This window comes from Carcharhinus amblyrhynchos, chromosome 18, assembly GCF_965287045.1.
Source record: "Carcharhinus amblyrhynchos chromosome 18, sCarAmb.v2.hapA, whole genome shotgun sequence".
Lineage (NCBI taxonomy): Eukaryota > Metazoa > Chordata > Chondrichthyes > Carcharhiniformes > Carcharhinidae > Carcharhinus > Carcharhinus amblyrhynchos.
In genome coordinates this window covers 27,801,158-27,817,900 of record NC_137341.1, presented here as the reverse complement: position 1 = coordinate 27,817,900, position 16,743 = coordinate 27,801,158, and the positions used below count along the sequence as shown (strand labels likewise).

Genomic DNA, 16,743 nt, shown 5'->3' with positions numbered 1-16,743 from the left:
GGTACTCAGGCAAAGCTCCATTCACTGCAGCGGGACTGGAGAACACCGCCCCCCCACCCCCCCCAGCCAGGTCGTGAGGTTCCGGCCCTAATCTCCATTACAGAGACACAGGGCAGAATCCTGAGCCCACTCTTGCCGTCCATGAGATTGCTAGAGGGTGTTCAAGATGCAGCGACACCCAGTAGTCCCAGATATCATCGGTGAGATTGTGACTTCCGGTTGTTGCCGCTCCTTGCTGGTGATATAATCAGGTTCACATCCACAATGGGCATGAACCTGTTCTACATACATTTAAGTTCATTTCAAAATGAATAGCCCTCCCCCTACCAGATACTGAGCCTCCCCGCCATCCCTCCCCCCCATCAGAGTGATTTACAACAGGTTCACCCAGATGTGAACCTGTAATGGGCCTCCCAGAACGTAAAAATGATGATAGCCCATGGGAGGGAGGGACATGACCAGACACTGCCCCTTGGCACAGACTGGCATTGCCAGGTAGGCACCAAGCCCATGCCAACCTGGTAGTGCCAACTTCACCTATGCCGCGAGTGATGCCAAGGAAGATCCCAGTGGGAGCTTCACGAGGGGAGGTGATAGGGTGGTGACTGGGAGCAGACATGGGAGTTGGGGATGCCAGTGATGGTTGTCAGCAGGAAGGGGGGGTGGCGTTTCAGCACTGTGTGTGGGTAGGGGATCGGGGAGAGGAGGGGTCTGACCTTCAGGAAAAAGGCATTGACTGTGTGGATGGGGGGGTGAGGGCGAAGGGGTCTCATGTTCAGAGGGAAGTGGAGGCGGGTGGCACTGACTGCTGTGGGGAGGTATGACAAAGTTGACAACTCTGATTAATGGAGGGGGTAGGGAGAGATGTAGCAACTCTGATCAGTGGGGGATGGGGAGAGGGAAATGTCAGATCCAGTCAGGGAGGAGGGAAGGTTCTGAGACCTCTGTGATGGGCTAGGAGAGAGGATCATTCATGTTCTGATTGGGCGTGCCCTGATCCCCACGCAGGTGGACTTTGCTGGCATGTTTAGGCCCCGTCATCCACATGACGTTGTGAAACTGGCTCAGCTGTTTCCTTCAGAGTGAGAAGTCTCACAACACCAGGTTAAAGTTCAACAGTTTATTTGGTAGCAAAGGTCACTAGCTTTCGGAATGCTGTTCCTTCATCAGGTAAGTTTTTTTTCTGACAGACTGTGGTAAGATCTGGAGAGAAAACTGACCTGAAAACATATCTTTTCTCTTGCCGGAACCAACACTATGCCAAACTCTGGTAAGACTGTCCCCATAGTTACCAAATGATCAAAGTTGGGAAGTAAATATTCCAGGGTACACAATGTTTTAGGAAGGCAGACAGAGTGGCAATGGAGGGGGGATAGTCCTGATCGTGAAGAATAACTAAAAGACATTAGTGAGAAAGAATCAAGCTTCAAAAGGTCATGAGGTTTAATCAGTAAGAGTGGAAATTAGGAATAGCAAGAGTCAGAAAACACTAATAGGAGTCTTGCCTAGACCCGTAAACAGCAGGACAGAGCATTAAACAAGACATTATTGGAGCTTATAACAAACATTCTGGGGGATCTTTAATCTTCATATAAACTGGGACAATCATATTGGGAAGAGTGGTCTAGAAGATGAATTTGCAGAATGCTTTTGTGAGCATTTCTTGAAGTATTACATCATGGAGCCAACCAGGGATAAAACTACCTTCGATTTAATACTGTGTAATAAAGCAGAGTTAATTATAATGACATAGCAAATTGGAACTAGTCATCATAATACCAGTGAATTTCATGTTAAATTTGAAAGTTACATACACCAAACAAGTATCTTAAAGAATCGAATATCTTAAAGTATCTCACAAGAAACTTCAACTTAAGCAAAGCAAATTGCATAGGTAGGAGGGGGCATTGGTTAGGTTTAATTGGATAAATAGAATAAAAGGTATGGTAATAAATGAACAGTGGGAAGCATTTGAAAGAACAATCCAAAAAGTTCAACAAAAATATATTCCATTGGCTCAACCAAGAAGTTAAGGATAACATTAGAGTAAAACAAAAAGCTTACAATATTGCAAAAAACAGTAACAAGTCTAAGGAATGAAGTGTTGTAGAAACCAGCAGTTGAGTGAAGAAATTAAGGAAATTAATATCAGTACCAGTGAATCTTGAGGGACTAGAATCCAATAAATCTCTGGACCTTAGGGTTCTAAAAGAAATAGTGGCAAACATGGCAAATATGCTGGTCATGATTTTCCAAAATTCCTTAGATTCAGGAATGGCTCCATCAGATTGGAAGTAGACAAATGTTACATCACTTTTCAAGAAAGGAGGAAGAGAAAATCAGGGAACTGCAGGCCAGTTAGCCAAGCTTCAGTTGTTGGGAAAATTCTGGACCATATTCGGAAAGAAGTTGTAACTGTGCACTTGTGCAACAAGATGGCAGATGGAGTACAATGTAGAGAAGTGTGAAGTTATTTGGTCATAAGCAGAAGAAAGCAGAATATTCTTCAAAAAAATGTGAAACTTGTAAGTGCTGATGTTCAGAGAGACTTAGTTGTGCTTGCACAAGGAATGCAGAAAGTTAGCAAGCAGTTAAAGCAAACAATTAGGTAGGCAAATGACATATTGGCCTTTATCACAAAGAGATTGAAGGAAGAAGTCTTACCACAGGTGTACAAGGTACTGGGGAGACCTTATCTGGAATACTGTGTGCAATTTTGGTCTCCAAATCTAAGAAAGAATATACTACCTCTGGAGGCAGTCAAGCGAAAGTTCACTAAATTTGTCCCTGGAATCAAGGGGTTGCCATTTGATGAGAGGTTAAATAAATTGGGTGCATATTCTCTGGAGTTGAGGAGAATAAGAAGAAATTTCATTGAAAACTACTAAATTCTGAAGATGCTTGATAGGATGGGCGCTGAGAGGTTGTTTCCATTGGTCAGGGAGTCTGAAACATGGGGGCACAGTCTCAGCATCGGAGCCCAATCGTTTAGGCCTGAGATAAAGAGAAATTACTTCTTTCAAATGGTTGTGAATCTTTAGAAATCTTTCCCTTAAAGGGTTGTGGATTCTGCATTGGTGAATACATTTAAGGCTGGGGTAGACAGATTTTTGGTCTCTTAGGGAATCAAGGGATATGGGGAGCAGATGAAAAAATGGAGTTGAAGCCAGGATCAGCCATGATTGTATTGAATGGCAGAGCAGGTTCAGCAGGCCAAGTGGCCTACTCCTACTTCTATTTCTTGTGTTAAATACTTACTGCACAGTCAAACAAAGCTCTCAATGGAAAATAACATTGGGGAAAGGCCATGGTCATACACTATGACCGTTGACTCAACGGATAAATGTCACTTGACAGTATAATGACTTACTTATTCTCAGAAGTTAAAAGAAACATATCGCTGCATCTGTTAAGTGGTTAACAAGTTTACCAATACTATGTTAAGCTTGCATGTACGGCGCTTGGAAATAAATGACCAGCCTGCAATATTCAAAGTTCAATCCATTTAATCACACGCCCTGTAAACTGAGTTTAAATTAAAATGTTCCATTATCAGGAAAGCACTGGTGGTATATAAAGCATGACAGGCACATGCTAACCTTACAATATTCAGTCTGCTGAACAATGAGAACACAAATGGTTGTGTAAGATTTCTCGTTTGCATCAGCAATACATGTTTGTCTTGTGCCGAGCTCAAAATTTCCATATAATGGCAGCAAATGGAACACTTGGTCTATTGAATTTTACACTCAGGTCAGAATTCTACTTGAGTGAGGCACACATTTCTCTGGAGTCAGCTGTACAGGATTACTTTAACACACCGCGGCTCACGGCACACAGTCTGATCCTTGACATGCTCCAGCCTTCTTTGGCAAAGCGTAGAATGTACAGCTAAGTACTTTGAAGACAAGAAATAATTCCCAGAAAATGTGTGTGTCAACAAATAGCTTATCACACAATAAACCAGGACCTTTATGTCAGAGGGGAAGAGGCACACAAATATACAGTCACCTGAAAGAGAGTTTGAGTGTTGTGCTTGCAAGGGAATGATGAATTGCTCAAAGCCAATGTCGAACGAAGGATTTTAACTATGTTTTATTTTAGTAAGAGAGCAGCTTTGTACAGATTCTGAACACAATTTTCTTTTTAGGATGGATTTTTCATGTGTCTGAGAGTGACCGTGCACCGGGGTCAGAAACATTGTGTATGCCATTTTAACAAGTCTTTCTCTGGCTAAACACAATGCAATTATTCTTCAAAACAGACTGAAAAATAAATGTATTTAGCGTTCAAATCGTGTCACTTCTTACATCACAATATCCCCTCAGGCTAGCCTACATTGACTTTGTTTAATAATTAAATGCCCCTCAATCTCCCACTTCACTTTCTTTAGCCTTTCAAAAGTGTTCTTTAGTGTTGTTTTGCCCTTCTTTATTCTGAAAGGGGATACTCAGAGTAAAGGCTATTCATTAGAGCAGACACTTGTTATGTATAAAGATTTCATTCCTGTTTGCTGTTGCACATTCAAACTATTTGGGGTATAATGCAGCAAAACATTGTTCTTTTCCTCCTACATCTCTCACACAACCCCCCCCATCCATCATATATTTTTCATAAAGGGGGCCAGTCAGCTTAGATGATGAGCATAGCACCAACAGCATGAGTTTGACTCCCATTCCATCTGAACTGGACTTGGGACCTATCTCCTCTCAGCCTGTCCTGGAGACTGGAAGCCACTGACAAAAACTGCCAAGGAAAAGGCTCAGGATGAAGCATCAGCAGACAATGAGACAAGAACCTGCCTTTGTGCAGAGCACACACAATGATGATTTTTCGTAACATTTATAAAACAATTACAAACACACCACAAGTAGAAAATGTGACAGTGTCCTACAAAGAACAATCAGATGAATCTAAAAAGAATCCAGGGGTTAAATTGTCCAATTCTCATTGATGACCACGGATTATTAATTATCTAATGTCATCTGATCAAAATGTGAATGTTAAAGGCAAGAATAGGTGAAATGTTGAACTCAGTTGTCCAAAAAAAGCAAGAGGATAAAGCTCGCTGTGTATTTTAAAATGATAAAATTAACCATGTCAATCATATCTTAACCATGACACTTCTAAACTTACATAAGCTATTGCCTACGATTTTATTTATTTTTAAAAGTAACATATCCAGCTATGAATTGCACCTATTAATCTTCAAATAAGAAAAGTATCTGATTCACTACCAGGTTCAGCATGAATTATTTACCATCATACGTTCTCCTCACTAGACTGCAGAAGCATGGAAGTTACCAACACTGAATGCTGTTGGCTGATTTTGAATATCAGCATAATACAAAGGTTTGAATTACACTAAGAATATTCAGAAAGAATTTTTAAAAACATCCCTGGGAACTAGGAGTAACATGAGAGTGTTGTTCAGAGAGCAAGGGACCAGCAGTGATAGCCTCATCTATTCTGTATCCTTTAAGCACTGCAGCATTTTTGATCACATCTCCCAACCTTTTATTTCCATTTAGGTTGAACAGATAGATTATATTCCATGGGTTTTACACTTAACTTGCAATGACGGCACGATGTTTTTTTATGGAGTACCATTTTCACAGAGGGGAGCTTAACCAGATCTATGCCGAATCCATAAATGGGACAAAAGTGGTAACACGTGTTCAAAGTTACGAGTCTGTTTGATTCCTTTGATCAGTTTAAATGTGAGGGAATGCAATGCGGAGTGGAAACTTCACTGGGCAACTCGAGTCTGTGAAATATGCATCCCCCAAACTGCTTAGAACACTCCGTACAAATGGAGGACGCGAGTGTACGATAGGGCCACAGGCTGATTGTAAATAAACCAATGTGTGAGCAGTGACAAAGTAAATGTACAACGCTGCATCTTATTGTCCGAACAAATAAACAAACAAGGCTGGAGGCTTAAAGCCAAGCAAGAGTGAAAACGCGGGCAGGTGCAACAAGCAGACAGGACCAGTGCTGAACATCTGTCTTAACTCCACAAACACCTTCAATCTAACATAGTTCCTGAAACATGTGTGCTGCACATATCCTTGTCATGCATAGGTACCAGTGCCTGCTAAATACTAATTGGCATTGCAGCGGTTTCTTTTAGAACTAATAGCTAATTATTAGGTTGCATACTCTCGGTCCACCTGCTGTGTGCCAAGGGCAGCCTGGTTTATGGCTGCACAGTTGTATGTGTTTTAATATGTTTGTACAGTAAGGTATATAATAGGATATGAAATTACAGCTGTATTAGACAACACAGCGTGACTTCTAATTGACATGCAACCATGTATTAAAATCTATGAGGTGCTTACATTCCCACGTTGATTTTGATTTCACACAGATCAGTCCTGCGTCGTATAATTTAAACCATTTTCCACATGACTTTACACAATCAAAATTACACCAAAGGCCACCGGGATTGTTGAATAATTCTGGTTAACAACACAGGTCAAAGAACAAAAGCTAATCGGCTTCAACCTCCGCCCATCACAGGGCAGCAGGTGTCATTTGGCTGGGTAAAAAACACACGTCTGGATTCTACAACTGCTGCAGTAAGTGTATCGGAGCACGATACAGCGGCCCATCAGCTGCCCGTTAACTCACTGCACACTTATAACTTTTTAATGAAGGTTGGGCTATTGATCTTCCTGCTTACGGAACTTATTAAACCCAGGTCTCAAATTTAACCAACAAAAGATCATAATGTACTTCAGGACACACAGGCCGTGCTTATTTGCTCATATTTCTTTCCTCAATATATTTGCATTAACGTGGCTAAAGTACATAAAATACATTCCTGTCAAAAAAGCGTGGAAAGAGATACTACCTACCCACAAATACATCATCATTTTGAATAGGGAATTGAGGCTCCAGCTGTGTAGTAAAGATTCCTTTCCTGGTTAAGAATTACTGCTACAAACTGAGGAGAGAGGATACAGTTCTTCTGTTTTCTATCAGTCTTTACAGTCCTTTTTTTTTCCTGCAAGCCTCTTCTTATTTCTTGGATAAACGCACACCAGCTTTCCTCCGTGTGAAGAAACTTGCTTCAGGCTGTTTCTTTTTGTTTCTTTTCTTTTCCCGTTCGTTCTCAATTTCTTCTCTTGCTATCTTTTCCTCTTGAATGCCAAGCTTATTTGGGTACGGTCCTTGGCGCGTCTCTTTAATGAGGAAGTCGGTGCACTGAAGCAGCCCACTATCCGGGTGCAGGCAGAAGTGAACAGGGTGACACCACTCTCTGAGTGTGTCAGCCTAATTGCAGCTCTGGGATTAGAAGCCCCCTCTGCAGGGAAAAAAACAGAAGGGTGCTCAGGACTCAGACAGGGATGAGAGGCACACAGGTCAGTTCAAGTGGTGGAATGGCTCTGGCATTCAAACTATTACCATGTTTGCAACAGACACGGTCACCTACTGACAAGTCCCACAAAAACTCAAACACAACACAAGGAAGCTACTACACTGAAGTCTGGAGCATGTACTGCACACAGCTTTCCCTTTATTTTTCTGACTGTACATCAGATAAAGCCAGAAAGCAGTCGGGTCAAGGTCTTCCCCAATCTTATTACACCAACACCAAAGCGTTCAAGGTACTTTTCTACAGCCATCTACTGACACGACTGTGCTATTGCTGCTGGCTGCTGCTGTTGCCGGCAAGTTGACTGGGAAACATACATTTACTTACGCATATTCAGGCTGGTCACACAAGGTAACATTTTCCTGAATAATTAAAATGCATTTTGTTAAATTGAGGAATCAGTCACGGCACCGGGACAGGTGGCAAATGGATAGGCACCTGCTGGAAAAGGCCTTGAACAATATTCATCAGACTTGGTAATGATAAAATGGGATTGAGATGATACATTAAGATGCATACGGTTAACAAACAGCAATCAAGCGACACTTAAACCTACCCACCTCCCAGTAAAAGTGCTATTGTACATGACTTGCAAAGTCAGCTCCTCAACAAAATACAAAACACAATTCACTTTTACTGGAAGATGTGCTGGTAATATTAGCTACGTTTGTTGCAGACACATGTTAATAAGGCTCTGTATTTAATATATCAAACAGAATTTTTGGAAACTTCCAAAAACCACTGGCAAGAGAATAATACTATCTCCTGAAGCCTTAAAATATTCGGAGAATATCAACACAGCTTCTGTTATAATCACAAGCTGTAATCAGTTCCTGCTGAAACCACAAATAGAACATCATAACTTAAAAAAAACTGCTCTCACTATGAGACAGGTTGCCGCATGTCACGAATATAACCATCTGTAAACCACAATAGTTTTGCCTAGTAATCTAAGCGGATGATAGGCTACAAAAAAGTGAGACGCAGTGAGTTATATTCCGGATGGTCACAAATCTGGCTCTGCCAATTGTTCCGGTGAAACTGCTTCACTTCCACTGATTACATTTCGTTTCTATTACTAGAATGCAACATTTTTTTCAAACAGAGCAGTCGATCAACTCCACTCAGCCATTAGCGTTTTCACCTCTCATTTGGCAGGTTGTGGGCTCAAGTCTCACTCGAGAATTCAAGTAGATAAGCTAAACGGACACTTAAGTGCAATTCATTAGATTAGAGGTGCCATCATTTGGATAAGATGCTAAACTCAGGCCTAACTTGCCTGTTTAGGCAGACATAAGAGACCCTGGAACATGAGTCAAAGTCTAAGGCATTCTCCTAATCACCTAACTAACATTCCTGACAACATCAGAAGCAGGTTTGTTTCCATCAGGTTGTTTGTGCACCTTGTAGCACACGAGTTGATTTTCCTGTTGGCCTGAATAACAAATGTGCCTTCGAATGGACGTCAAGTGCCTAGGAACAGCTTAAAAATGTGATTATAAGTGTGAGTGCTTCTTTTCCTTTGCTCAGTCTTCTGGGGTATTTCTCGTGGGCAGTTCAGGACAAAGGCTGGGAAAGTAGAATGGTTGGGCATGGAAGGAGTACAAGGAGGCCAGCAGTAATGAATATAAATTTAACCAGGGCAAAGAATTCAGGTACATTTGGAGCTGATGCGGTGCATGAGCCCAGAATTGAAGCAGGAATGGAATAACGGTCACTTTCCTGTCATCTGGTAACTGGGAATAGCAAAGATTTGGGCCTCAGAGGGAAAAGGGTGGGTAAGCATTCTTGAGGCTCCTACAAATTCTGGCATTTAGGACTGAGATGAGGAAAAATTCTTTTATTAAAAGTTTTAAGTTTTAGTGTCACAAGTAGACTTACATTAACAATGCAATGAAATTACTGTGAAAATCTCCTAGTCACCACACTCTGGCGCCTGTTCGGGTACACTGAGGGAGAATTTAGCATGGCCAGCATGTCTTTCGGACTATGGGAGGAAACTGGAACATCCGGAGGAAACTCATGCAGACGCGGGGAGAACATGCAGACACTGCATGAACAGTGACCCAAGCCAAGAATCGAACCATTGTGCCACCATACCTCCCTGCTTGTGAAACTTGGAATTTTCTATCCCAGACCGTTGTAGATTCACAAACATTGAACATGTTTAAGTTCTTAAGTTCAGAAGATATTGGAGCAAAATTAGGCCATTCGGTCCATCGAATCTGCTCCGCCATTCAATCATGGTTGATATGCTCCACATTTCCATTTACCTGCCTTCTCCCCATAACCCTTCAACCCATTACCAATTAAAAATCTGTCTAACTCCTCCTTAAATTTACTCACTGTCCCAGCATCCACCATACTTTGAGGTAGCGAATTCCACAGATTCACAACCCTTTGGGAGAAGTAGTTTCTCCTCAACTGTTTTAAATTTGCTACCCCTTACCCTAAGACTATGACCTCTTGCGCTAGAAAGCCCCAACAAGAGGAAGCATCTGCTCCATGTCTACTTTATTCATATCTTTTATCATTTTGTATACCTCATTCTTCTAAATTCCACAGAGTATAAGCCTAAACTGTTCAATCTCTCTTCATAGAATGAACCTCTCATCTCTGGAATCAAGTTAGTGAACTTCCTCTGAACTGACTCCAATGCCACTACATCTTACCTCAAAATAAGGGGACCAAAACAATGCACAATATTCCAGGTGCAGCCTCACAAATGCCTTGTATAGTTGCAACAATGCTTCCTTACCTTTGTATTCTATTCCTTCAGCTATAAAAGCCAACATTCCATTCACCTTCTTTATTATCTGCTGTACCTGCATGCTAGTTTTCCATGACTCATGAACAAGGACAGCCAGATCCCTCTGCACTGGAGCACCCTTGAAGTTTCTCCCTATTTAGAAAATAAGTGGCCTCCCTTTAAGGCTGAGGTAGACAGATTCCTCAGGGAAACAAAGGATCTGGGGAGCAGTTGGGAAAGTGATTGAAGCTCAGAACTGACTGTGTTCATATTGAATGCTGGAGTTGACTAAACAGGCCATACAGTCTTCAACTGCTCCTAATTCTTATGTTCTTATTTTATTTCATCCTTTTCATTTGCGTTTCCAATTGATGAGTGCATTCATTATGATGCACCCTAACCTGAACCCTTGTTTCTGACCTTGACCAGACAAAAAGAATACACACTTATATTCCTCCAATATTTCAGAGTATTCTTCCCACAGAGAATTCTACAGATCTGGCTCAGTTCAGGAAAATTTGAAAGAAGCAGAGTAAAGGATCCATGCAGAACCCTTCAATGGCACTCACTGTCAAGTAAAGAGTTTAAGTGTCCCCAAATTTCCCTGAAAAGCTATGGAGAGATGATAAGTGGGCAAAGGAGTTAGGGTAGGTAAGGTAAGCGAGTGAGGGGATAAGGTGGATTGGGTAGGTGGGTACTGGGGTAAAGAGGGTGAGGAGTAAGCTGGGTAAACTAAGTGGGTGAGAGGATAGACTGCGTAAAGTAAGTGGTCAGGGGTAAAGTGGGTGAGAGGGTAGAGTGGGAAAGGGTGAAAAGTGGGTCTGGGGGTAAGGTGTTGTGGTCAGAACATGTCAGGCCCAGGGTATGGCAGGCATTGTGAGGGAATTGGAGAGTCGGGGAGAGTTGTCATTTGGTGAGGTTTGATCAGGTCAGTTCAAGGGGATAAGTCTTGGTTCGGGGTAGGTAATAGAAGTGTGGGGAATAGGATTTGAGATGGTGAGATCGGGTCAAGTGGGAGTGGGGGTAGTTGGTGGTGAGGATGGCTGTTGCTGGGGAAATCAGGTGCTGAGTCAGTTGGTGAAGCCAGGTCATGTCAGGTTGGGGGGAGGTTATCAAAGGGTCAGATGGGAATCAGGGGCTTGGGGGGGGTGTCAGATGCTGGGCGTTAGTGAGGTCGGGCAGTGAATGTTAGGAGGTGAGCCCAGTGGTTAGCTCAGGTCATGACAGGTCAGGGGTTAATACGGGGTCGGGTAGAAATTGGGAATTGAGGGAAGTGCAGGGAGGTTCAAGGGGGGATTGGGGAATTGGTGCAAGTAGCTGTGGGGTGTGGGGGAGAGGGGAGGGGGTCAGCTTTATAGTTACGCAGCTGTTCGACCAGGTTTTTACTCTACCTTTCCTGGTTAACTATCCAGGTAAGTCAGTCGGAACCATTCGAAGGCTCCATCTCTAATCATTCGGAGACCTTTTCATAGCTTCCTGGGGAGAGGGGACCTACCAACCCAAAGTTCAAACTTCCTCAGTAATTCCCATAGAATTATGGAGTTGGGACTTCCATGGGATGCCATGGTGCATCTTGGGTGGTATGTCTGGTTTCTGACTATTGGAAGACTGGAGGATCTGGGCCTTTGTGATATTAGAGTGTAAGTTATATCATTTACAATGTTTTACAATGTCATCTCCCTCAAGCTCCAAGATCATCAATGATTCGTCATCACTGGTGCTACCACAGCTGTACAGCACTGGCAGAAGGAGGCCATTTGGCACATCAAGCCTGCACACACAGTCCAACTGAGAATCATACTCAGGTTCATCCGTTGTTCCATATCCATAACCCCACACGTTTACCCGGCTAATTTCCCTATTCTACACATTTTGGGACACTAAGGGTCAATTTAGCACGGCCAATCCACCTAACCCTCACACTTTATGACTGTGGGAGGAAACTGGAGCAGCCGGAGGAAACCCATGCAGACATGGGGAGAACATGGAGACGCCACACAGACAATCATCTGAGGCTGGGTTTGAACCCAGGTCCCTGGCGCTATGAGGCAACTATGCAAACAACTGTGCCACTGTGCCGTCCCATGGAAAATAGAGAGAAAAATGTGGCATTTTCTGAACTTTAAATATTGATTTTGGTCCAAACATTGTTTTGGCGGTTCAATAATTTGCCACCTGCAGCTAGTTCGACTTGCGATCATCCGTTTAATCTCCATTATATTTTGCTCTGCAGGTTGTTGTAAGCGTGAGACAGAAAAGGTGCAGCACAGTACAAGAAACTGGGCATCTTGCTAGGCTATCACAAGAATTGTGAAATTAACAGCATAAGTCCTGAACGCGAAAGTGTGTGTCAGAGTGCGCGAATTCAATTTTACATCAGATAGAGGAAAATAAATGAAGTGAGAGAATGGATTGGGAGAGTAAAAATAGACAAAGGGAGAAAGTAAAAATAAATAGATTCAACATTCGGTGGTAAATTTAATTCATATCTTTACTCTGCAAGTACAGAAAATTGATGTTGTTCAAATTTGAATGAGGAGGCCCGGTGGCACAGTGATTAGCATTGCTGCCTCACACTGCCAGGGACCCAGGTTCGATTCCCATCTTGGGTCACTGTTTGCGTGGAATCTGCACACTCTCCCTGTGTCTGCATGAGTTCTCTCCGGGTGCTCCAGCTTCCTTCCACAATCCGAAAGATGTGCTGGTTATGTGCATTATCCATGCTAAATTCTCCCTCAGTGTACCATTACAGGCACCAGAGTTGGCAACAAGGAGATTTTTGCAGTAACTTCATTGCAGTGTTAATGTATGCCTACTTGTGACACAAATAAATAAACTTAAACTTTCTTGTGAAGTTAATAGAACAGTGGTGTATCTAAGAGAGCAACAATTTGACTTACATACTTAGCTGCAACCTGCCCTCATCTGAAGTTATTGCGGAATTTGTACATTAAAAACCGGACAGCAATATTAGCCTCACCATTCTTCTGTGTCAATTTTTGGATCGCATTTTACAGAGAATTAACAAGAATTAGGAGTAAGGTTTCAGAATAAGGTTAAGGTAGCAATTCGGTCACAAGAGTTTTGCTGCTTCCCAAAAACCATTCAAACACCTCTCTGGTCATTTCTTTTATAGTAAGAAGTCTCACAAGACCAGGTTAGAGTCCAACAGGTTTATCTGGCAGCACAAACTTTCAGAGTCTTGCTCCTTCATCAGCTGATGAAGGGGCAGTGCTCCAAAAGCTTTGCTGCCAAACAAACTTGTCGGACTTTAGCCTGGTGTTGTGAGACTTCTTACTGTGCCTACCCCAGTCCAACGCCGGTGTCTCCACATCACGTTTTTTTATTCCATGGGGACATTCTTTGCTTGAATGACTGAGAAGTAGCTACTGTAATATTCTATTATCTCCAGTAGCAACGTTCACTCATAGTCAGAGACCCTTTTGATATTTATTGGAATCCCAATGGAATATAACATTTAACTTATTACTGCAAAACAGCAAATGTGCCAAAGCAATCCATCAAATAACTTACACAAAACAAGAACATTCATACACCTTAACGACAGTAAAAAAAAATCACATATAACTTGTAATATTATTTATCACATTTAAAACTTACTTAAGATACTGAAAGGTGGCATTTAATGCAGGCAATGGGAGTCATGGAATCATCAAATCCCTACACTGCAGAAGAAGGCCATTTGACCCATTGAGTCTGCACCCACACTTCAACAGAACATCTTACCTAGCCACCCCACCCCCACTTGTTCCTGTGATCACATGTATTTCCTTACGGCTGGAGAGCTGGGGAGAGGTCCAAATTGCCTCCTTTGGGGATGGCCTGCAATACTAAGTGCCCGTCAGACCCTTGACTGGCTAATAGGTAGGTTTTCACAAGATCTAGAACCTTAGGGGTGGAAGTCCCAATGCAACCCTTAGAGCTGCCAATCAAAAGCCATCAGCTCTCAATTACTCACCTGTGCCATCAAGAGCTGAGATGGGTGCGGACAATACACTGACAAAAGGTTGAGGATTGATGAGGGATCCTGGCCAGAAATGAGTCAGGATGGGATGGGGGCTCATTGGGTGAGACTGCAGAAAGAGGTGGGAAGGTTCCATCCGTAAAGGTAGAGGGAAGGCTCTCAGCAAGCACCCCTTCCCAATGCTGCGTCCCACAGTTAGCAAGAGTGAAGAAGACCTTAAGTGGTCATCAATTGCCCATTTATGGGGCTGAGTTAGGCTTAAAGTTTAGTTATTAGTGTGACAAATAGGCTTACATTAACATTACATTGAAGATACTGTGAAAAACCCCCAGTCCTCACACTCTGGCCCCTGTTTGGGTACACTGAGGGGGAATTTAGCATGGTCAATGCATCTAACCAGCATGTCTTTCGGACTGTAGGAGAAAACCGAGGCACTCGGAAGAAACTCACGCAAACACAGGGAGAACATGCAGACTCCATACAGACTGTGACCCATTGATAATTTGTTGCTTTGAAGATGTTTAATTTATCTGTTTATTCTTCCTTCCACTCTCTTCAAAATATTATTTTCTCGGTCATTTATACGATTATAAAAGACAGTTTCCCACCCCATAAGATCATCTTGCAATGTTATACTCCTTTTACAATTTCACAACAGGCCACAAAGCACTTTTGAAAAACTGTCAATGCTGTAATGTAAGAAACAAAACAGCCAATTTGATTACAGCAAGGTCTCTCAACACAATTGTGATGATAGCCAAATTATTTTCTCGGTGGTGTTAACTGAGAGATAAAGAAGAACTCCACAGCACTTCCTTGAATAGTTCCATGGGATATTTTACTTCCACTATTAAGGATGGATGAGGCCTTGGCTTAACACATCATTTAATTGATGGCACCTCTGATAGTGCAGTGCAGTTGGGACTAGGTTAGTACTAGTCAGTGGTCAGCAGTACAACCAGATTTTGTGCTTAAATCTCAGGAGTGGGCCATGAAGACACAGCCTGTGGACCCAGAGGTGAGAGTGTTATCACAATATACTTTACATTGTGAATAGGTAATTCCTGTTGGTGCTGTCATCTCATTGTCCAATCTTAACCGTACAGAACCAAAACAGGTGGTCACTTGCTATAGGTCAGACCGGTTGACTGAGTGACTGATTGGCTTCAGCTACAACATCAAAGTTCAATATTAAAGTTTTACACATATATCCCTCTCTGTCTCCGAGCCAAACATCAATACCATTAAATGATGCAACGAGCAATATATTCCAAGTAAAAACATTCAGTCACCATTTTTATTAATGGGTAAAATTGTTCAAATATGTGATGATTTAAAACTTTTCTGCCATTCTACTACCAGTCTTTTTCCCAGAGAAGAGGAATTGAAAACTAGAGGGCACACATTTAAGGTGAGAGAGGAAAGATTTAAAAGGGAAGTAAGGTATAACTTCTCCGTGGAGAAGGTAGTGCATATATGGAATGAGTTGTCAGAGACAGTGGTTGCGGCAGGTACAATAACAACATTTAAAAAGCGTTTGGATAAGTAGATGGATGGGAAAGGATTAGAGGGATGTGGGCCAAATGCGGGCAATTGGTACGAGCTGGGAGGGTACCATGGTTGGCCGAAGAGTCTGTTTCCATGCCATGTTGCTCTATGGCTCTAAGAGCAGGACTTTCCAGCTGTGCTCACCCCAAGACCAGAAAATCCTGCCCAAGGTCAACAGACCTTTGCATGGTCCTGCCTCACCTGCTATGATTCCTGTGGTGGGCGGGATGGGAAAATTCTGCCCTAATACTTTACTCCTGCCTCAAAATTCCTGTTTAAAATGTTTATTCTTCTGCTGGTTTTCAGATAAGCAGGTTATCAAATTGCATTACGAATTTTACGATTTCAAATGATGAGGGTAAAAATTCCAATAATGTATCTCTAACGTTGAAGTTGTCACCATTAGTTGGGAGTCTTCTGTTCAATATCACTCCCTCAGCCTCCAACCACCTTGCATGCTATCCCATGCTCTTTCTACCCCCACTCATCCCCAATGCCACCCCATACTGCTTCAGAGCAACCATGCAACCCCAAAACTCCTGCATAGCTCCTCACCCAGCATGCACTAAATATGGTCTCAGGAATCATGCAATAGCTGGGAGCAAAATTAAACCTCTAATAATCTAACAAAACCCTGAATTCACACATGCTATCACTGATACTGGAAAAAAAACACTTTCTTTAAATCCTTTAAAAGCCTTTTAAGCTTGTGAGCAAGCAAAAGAACACATCAAATGCACATTCTGTTATTACAGCCTATTAAACGTTTCAACTGTTTTTGGATTAATATACCCAGTGCTAAGCTGAAAATCACAGCTTTTGAAACCTAGCCAAGCATTCATAATATCTACAATTATTATAACAAATTCTTGCAGCTACATTGTATGAAGCTGACTGAACAGAATGCTGTTGCATTTCTATTTCAAAGCAGAGTGCCTGTCAGTCAAATGAGGGGAACAGGTGCAATTAGCATTGGAGCAAGGCAACTTCTTGCAAACTGAGCCCAGCATACTCTCCAATTCTATCTTTTACTCTCATATTATGCTTCTAAAACTTCATTCTAATTCTTTTAAGCTCTCT

General features: G+C 42.3%; 1 protein-coding gene across 4 annotated transcripts in view; it reads right to left on the bottom strand.

Annotated features, from left to right (window-relative positions):
• The window catches only part of rbfox1 (RNA binding fox-1 homolog 1), a 1,792,700-nt gene that overhangs the window by 755,246 nt on the left and 1,020,711 nt on the right, over positions 1–16,743 (bottom strand). For 3 of the 4 annotated variants that reach the window (XM_080206634.1, XM_080206632.1, XM_080206633.1), the window contains exon 4: positions 6,861–7,309. The exons of the other annotated variant lie outside the window; for it this stretch is intronic. Coding sequence is in view for 2 of the 3 variants with exons in the window: in XM_080206632.1 (XP_080062758.1) it covers positions 6,861–6,878 (18 nt within the window). In the remaining variant the exon portion in view is untranslated. The remainder of the gene's footprint in view (positions 1–6,860; positions 7,310–16,743) is intronic. 4 annotated transcript variants of the gene reach the window in all.